General features: G+C 40.9%; 1 protein-coding gene across 7 annotated transcripts in view; it reads left to right on the forward strand.

Annotated features, from left to right (window-relative positions):
- Positions 1–7,346, forward strand: part of MYO9A (myosin IXA) — a 452,172-nt gene that overhangs the window by 393,692 nt on the left and 51,134 nt on the right. For all 7 annotated transcript variants that reach the window (XM_077828555.1, XM_077828556.1, XM_077828554.1 and 4 more), the window contains 3 exons: positions 99–221; positions 5,494–5,574; positions 7,254–7,346. The exon at positions 7,254–7,346 is cut by the window's right edge and continues 18 nt beyond it. In XM_077828555.1, the coding sequence (XP_077684681.1) occupies positions 99–221; positions 5,494–5,574; positions 7,254–7,346 (297 nt within the window). The remainder of the gene's footprint in view (positions 1–98; positions 222–5,493; positions 5,575–7,253) is intronic.

Here is a 7,346-nt window from a genome sequence, read left to right on the forward strand (position 1 = left end):
GAGAGGGATTGGGGATACAGTGGGAGAAGGTAGACCATATGTAGTCAAAGTTCTTTTTGTATAAAAACTCTCTTCGTTTGTTTTGGGTTTTTTGGCAGCACTTGTTGGAGGTGAAATCTCTTAAGCACCTAACTAACCTGACACTGCACGATCGCATTACAAAGTCTCTTCTCCACCTCCATAAGAAGAAGAAACCACCCAGCATCAGTGCACAATTCCAGGTAATTTACAGTGTTTACTCCAAATGTGAAGATGCGCAAGAGAAAAAAAAAGTTGGTCGTGGGTGCACTCAAAACAAACACCTGCATGGGTCCTCAAGATGCAAAGTATGGTTCTCACAGGCACAGAACTCTCCTCTTTAACCCTATTCAGAACATGAAAACAGCTAAGTATGTGTAGCTTGGCTAAGCAATTATGTTTAGGGGACATATGTCTACTGATACTTAAAGGATGTAAATACTAAAAAAGAGAGGGATTACTTAGGGTGAGTATAACAAAAAGCAGTGGGATGAAAATAAGAAATGTAAGATTGAGGCAGCCTATCAGGAAAAACTTCCAGACATTGGGGTTTTAGACTAGCGTAATCTTCCAAGGGACATGGTGGAAACCCTTTTGCTCAGGGATTATAAACTAGAGTGGACAAAATAATCAGCCAAGTATTGTAGGGAGAAATCTTATATTGACCATGGGATGGACTAGTCCCTGGTCTTTTCCATCTCTAACATGATTTTTGAGGGGTCTGTCCTTGCCTTTCCCAGTTCCCTAATTTTTCTTACACACATACCCATACATGGCCTAGCTCCTTCTCTGGCCCTATCACTATGCCAATTTCATTTTGTGTTGGGGGAAAAAAGGCAAATAGTGTCCCTGATTCTATTTTCAAATGCAACATGACAGTTTTGGGGGGAGGAACTGAAAACCCCCAGAATGCAGCAGTGGTAATTACACATGCACAAATGAGGCACAGGTTTTTATACATGTCTTATTGCTTGGCACCTAATTCTGAAAACAGGCCCCTTTGTGGGGGTTTCTCTGGGGAATCCATCAATAAAAGAATTCGGAAAATGATGGTATTTAAAAGTGTAATTATTGGTATGATGTGTATCTCAAGTTCAGTTTGTGTTCATGCCAGTTAGAATGTAATTCCTTGGAAGAGCCCAAAAGGGAAAACACTGCTGCTTTAGCTCCAGAAATGCATGTGAATTTTGTTGAGGCCAGCATTTGTTGTGCTGTCACTATTCTGCACCAGTTAAGCTGCCATTTTGGGTAACTGAAGCTAAAAAAACTTCTCCACCCTAGTCACTGTGGATGCAGACTTGGAAACTGCAGCTGTCAAGTCTCAAGACACATGCACAAGTGTGTGGTAGTATTAGAGAGCAAATTTCATTTAAAATCAGGCATGTGGTCTAGTTTATAGAAAATATTTTCTAGTTAGCCTGTTAATTTCAAAAATGTTTCTCTGGGAATTAGTTAATTTCTGGAAACATGTTATACAAAACATGAATGCAACAAGTGCCCTTGTCTCTCTCATCCGAGAGAAAGAGGGAGTGCTACAAAAAGGTAAGCCTCAGCTGGCTTTCATGCTCACAGCTTCACTCCCTGGAGTGTTCTTTTGTGCAAGAAGTAGATCTAAAATATTTACCAGTAGAACCGCACTAACAGATAATAAATAGCTACATAAGTTGGTCCAAGTGGTTCTGTGACACAGAATCACAATAGTGTTCTCCCCGTTCGTGCTGTCTTTCTCAAACAGTGCACCAGCCAATTGTTTGCAATGATAAGAGCAGTCATTTTCTAACTGCAGTCACATACATGGTCACCAGGAATCCTTAAAATGCTCCAATGACAGCAAGTTAAATAAACTCCATATCCTGTTTCCATGTGTATTCTGCTGGAAAAGTTATCATAATCACTTGAGTATCTTGTAATTGTTAGTTCAAAGTAAACAAAAATGCACTGCATATTTCACCTCACTAATCCAGTTTGGAATTTAATATTCCCCCTTGAGAGACTAAATCATTCCACATTTATACTGTGATAGAAATGACAGGCTCATTGTCATTGTAGAATGAAATCCTCTGTAAATAGAAGGAAGGGAAAAAAGGAGCATAGCATCATTTTCTTTTGATTTTTTTTTATTATGTTTACTCTTCTGCCCCACTTTAAGATTTCTGTTCAAAGAAGTTGCTGCTCTTACAATAGGCTGTGATAATAACAGCTGTGACTCGAAACCATTTGAGCCAGTGCAGTGCAATAGCATTCTTCCTTACAGCTTTTTCCTCCTCCCTCTGATTGGATGCATCTGTGCTACTCTGTCCTTGACTTTAGGAGTCTTTTTTTTAAAAAATAATCCATGAGTGATAGAGCAGCTGTAAAGCTGGCTGTTTGGGTAGCAGCCACAAAGCAGACTCTGTCACCCAAAATGTGACACAGTAAACATCTGTGTTTCCTCTGTGTGACCCAAGCCCATGCCCTCTTGGGTTTATTGCAGTGTTCTTGATAAAAAGTTTCACAGGTTTGCACCAGACTATTTTCATAAGCAAATACTTGTGTCTTATGAAAGTTAAATGAAATTAGAGTTGTGACGCCCAGCATTTTCCAAGGGCGAGAACCAGAGGGGAAGAGGGAGGCAGCCAGTATGTTGTGCTCATTCCGAGAAATAAACAAGCTTTTTGTTTGTTTTTAAGAGTTACTTTACAAGCACATAATCATGTAGAGCTGCATATAGCTCCAAAGATGCAGAAGGACCATAGGTGCATTTTAGAAAATTGTGGGGAAATCTAAGGGTATGTCTACATAGCAAAGAAAAACCAGCGGCAGGCCCGTGTCAGCCGACTCAGGCCCGAACTCTGGGACTCTTCAACTTCACGTGGTCCTACAGCCCAGGCTCCAGCCCACGCTCAGAAGCCTACATAGAAGTGAAACAGCTCTTTAGCCTCTGGTTATCTAATTGCTGTGTAGATGTACCCTCAGTCTTTGAAATAACTGAATGGGTTGGGTCCTTCTCTATTAGGGGGCGGGGGGGGGAATGTTATAATGCCTAGTGGCCCTTTGAATATATATTATGCATATAATATATACAATAAATACACAGCAGAATATCTTTTAGAGCATCTGTATTATTAGAATCAAATCATCCCCATAATTAACTGATGTTAGGATGTATCGTTACTTAGATCATGCCAGTAGTGTGCTAGGCACTTTGCATATACATGTGAAGACAAGGCCACAGTTTCAATGAGCTTGCAGTCTGAATAGCCAAAGTGCAGATGAAGGCTATGAAGATGGAATTCAACAAAAGGCAAAATGATTGTGTGTCTGTCCTTAGCTTCATGTAAACTTTTTTGGAGGGTGGGGGGATTAACACTTCATTACAGACAGTACTTAGGAAATGTAGCGAGTTTAGAGGGATTAGGAATGACATTTTATTGAGAGACTCTTTTAAATAAATAAATAATCCAGTTATATATTGTACATATATTAAGTAAATTGTTCAAATAATGCAAAAATAAGAGATAATTTCGGCACAGTTAGTGCTCCATGTTTGTTACAAATTGCAACATAAAAGCAGAGCCAGCTTCAATCTGTCTACCTGGAATTTCCATGCAAACAGTCACTCTTCTCCACACAACACGAGGAGGTCATACATTTTCCACAGATGAGTGGCAAGAGCAATGAGATGGAGTTTGTCTGGGACCCTTCCAAATGGCCTGCTAGAGCATTAATGTCACCAGGCTGTGCCTCTAGGAGAACGAATCTAGAGGGCTCTCTAGATGGAATCTGTCTCACTCAACCCAAGCCCAGAATAGATCTGAAAGCCTCTGCATGATGGGTTAATACTGGTGTTCCATTGGGTAGTTATTTAGAAAAATGTTTTTGAAGTCTAGAGAAAGTACAGGAAGAAATGGAATCTAGGAAATCCTAACCGCCCAGTATCCGCAGCTTTTCGCATCTCAGTTGAGAAAAGAATATGGTAGAAAATCTATCCGGTTCAAAACAGTTCTGACCAGGAGCATTCTATGAAAAGGCCAATGCTCGTAGTCTAAGGAATTCACTATAAATTGAGCTATATGAAAGAATGGGAGGCTAGTCTGGATAAAGGGATATCAGACAAACTGCGAGAATTGATTTGAAAGAAACCAGCCAACTCCATTTTAAGACCATGCACCAATGATAACTTCCTCTGATTCCAGTACAAGAAAACCCTGTGAGGCAGAGTCAGATGTTTATGGAGATTTTGGAGGAAAGGGGGTGTTCCTTTTCATTGGAATGTCCTCCAAATAATGGATTTCTGAAAATGAGCAAAGCAGATCAGTGGTTATGCTGTCCCCCACGGCCCTCTGATAATTCTCTTGGGCCTCCCAGTAAAATATATATCATTGCAAAGTGAATTTCAAAGCTCATTTCCCTTTTGTACTAAAAACCTGATGTCTAATTGTACGAGGTGGGACTGGAAACTATCCTATCTCAAAATGCAGTATGTACAGTATAGGTCACATGAGCTGCCATTGCTATTCCTGAAGCAACTATTCATGTGAAAAAAGAACATTTATAGCTGCATGTTGGATACAAAGACATTAATGTTCAAGTTTAACATGTTTAGCATATCTAGAGATGTCTGTGGAGCTGGTGCTGAATTGAATGACCCTAGAATAAAATGTACTTCTCTTTGGTGTTTTAGTTGACTTCTGCTCTGTCAGAAACAGTTCTTAAGTTGTGTGACAAAGTTCCTCCTCTACCTTGGTGGGTCTTGTGCTTATTGGCGGATTTGCTCGCCTTGGAGCTTCAAGGCAGCCCTCAGTTTGGCTGTTTTCATGAACCCACAGTCCAGGTCAACTCCTCCTGTGTCTGACCAGGAGTTGGGAGGTTTGGGGGGAACCCGGGCCTGTCCTCTACTCCGGGTTCCAGCCCAGGGCCCTGTGGAATGAAGCTGTCCAGAGTGCCTCCTGGAACAGCTGTGCAACAGCTACAACTCCCTGGGCTACTTCCCCATGGCCTCCTCCCAACACCTTCTTTATCCTCACCATAGGATCTTTCTCCTGGTGTCTGATAATGCTTGTACTCCTCAGTCCTCCAACAGTACGCGTTCTCATGCTCAGCTCCTAGTGCCTCTTGTTCCCAGCTCCTTACACGCGCACCACAAACTGAAGTGCTCTCCTTTTTAAACCCAGGTGCCCTGATTAGCCTGCCTTAATTGATTTTAGCAGCTTCTCAATTGGCTGCAGGTGTTCTAATCAGCCTGTCTGCTTTATTGTCTCCAGATGGTTCCTGATTGTTCTGGAACCTTCCCTGTTACCTTACCCAGGGAAAAGGGACCTGCTTAACCTGGGGCTAATGTATCTGCTTTCTATTACTCTCCTGTAGCCATCTGGCCCGACCCTGTCACAGTTAGTAATTTCCTCAGAGTTTCCTCTCATGGGTGAAATGTATGAAACTTCAGTGTATGTCACATCTGGCTTTTTTCCAGCTTTTAATTTTTATTTTCTGCTGCAGGCATCCCTCAACAAGTTGATGGAGACTCTTGGTCAAGCAGAGCCTTATTTTGTCAAGTGCATTCGATCTAATGCTGAAAAGGTAAAGATCTATCATTGCCAAATGCTTGGTAACAAAAACACCATTCCCCGTTTTTGCATTAACCACCCACCACACCCTCACTGAAGAGAATAAAATTGGAGGTAAAGGTCAAACTCTGTCTTGCTCTCACTATGTTGTTTCCAGATACTATGGTGTATGATTTCATTGTTTGGATGGTTCATTAACATGAACCCTGGCAGTTGTGCTGCTTAGGTACACTGTAACTAATCATTGCTGCTTCAGATACCACAAACAACAAACACTGCCCCCTTCCAACATACAGATGTGTCACAATGTCCCATTGGAGTTTCATTGGAATCCCAGAACTTGATAAGAAAGGTGCTCTCACAGAACAGCTGCCTGACTGCAGCATGAGTGGTTTATTAGGATGCACTTTCACCCTTAATTCTTAAGTGTCTGGGTAAAACCCTCAATAACTTGGAAATACTTTGGGGTGTGAATTTGTTATGCTTGGCTGAAAAGAAGAAAAAGGACCTCCTGGATGAGTCAGTGTGTGCAGAGACCATTGTTAAACTTGTATGGTGGTATTGTTTGTGTGTAATATTATTCTTTCTTGATAAACCACAATGAAAGCTCATGCTCAAATAAATTGGTTAGTCTCTAAGGTGCCACAAGTACTCCTTTTCTTTTTGCGAATGACCCTTCTGGTCATCATGTAAATAATAATTTGAGCTGTCTCCTTTGAAGTTCTTACAAGTCTGGAATTCATGTCTGCCATAAATGAGCACTAAGGCTTCCAGCTTTAATTTAAAAAAAATCCATATGAAATTTTAATTGAAAAAAGGAAGATACTTTCATAATAAACCTCATTATTCAAATTAACTTAGTTGTACATAACATTTTTCCTTTACATTTTTTAGAAGATGAATTGGTATCATGGACTATAAATTTATAAACAGAGCTGGAACGAAGCTGGCTGGCTTGTGGGATAATGGAGTCTATCCACTAGATCACCATTTTAAATCCAGCCCGATCAGTAATACTTGAAAGCCATTTTCTTCCAATGGAGTACTTGTGGCACCTCAGAGACTAACCAATTTATTTGAGCATAAGCTTTCGTGAGCTATAGCTCACTTCATCGGATGCATACTGTGGAAAATACAGAAGATGTTCTTATACATACAAACCATGAAAAAATGGGTGTTTACCACTACAAAAGGTTTTCTCTCCCCCCACCCCACTCTCCTGCTGGTAATAGCTTATCTAAAGTGATCACTCTCCTACCAGCAGGAGAATGGGGTGGGGGGAGAGAAGACCTTTTGTAGTGGTAAACACCCATTTTTTCATGGTTTGTATGTATAAGAACATCTTCTGTATTTTCCACAGTATGCATCCGATGAAGTGAGCTATAGCTCACGAAAGCTTATGCTCAAATAAATTGGTTAGTCTCTGAGGTGCCACAAGTACTCCTTTTCTTTTTGCGAATACAGACTAACATGGCTTTTACTCTGAAACCTTTCTTCCAATGGGTGTTCAGTAATAAACAAGTTGGTGGTCTTGGACTAGTTACTGGGAGTCCATATCATACTATTGGCAACATGCGTGTCATACAAAAATATGTCATGTTCTCAATCAACTTCCATGTCTAGGTATTCATGAGTTTATGAAGTGTTTGTGGTTGGGTGAAGTAACATTGTCTGTCTGTTTTTCTCTTTCAGCTCCCTCTGAGGTTCAGTGACAACCTGGTGCTTAGGCAGCTGCGATACACAGGAATGCTGGAGACAGTTCGAATTCGGCAGTCTGGGTACAGC

The sequence above is a fragment of the Eretmochelys imbricata genome, chromosome 10 (genome assembly GCF_965152235.1).
Source record: "Eretmochelys imbricata isolate rEreImb1 chromosome 10, rEreImb1.hap1, whole genome shotgun sequence".
NCBI classification, from domain to species: Eukaryota; Metazoa; Chordata; order Testudines; family Cheloniidae; genus Eretmochelys; species Eretmochelys imbricata.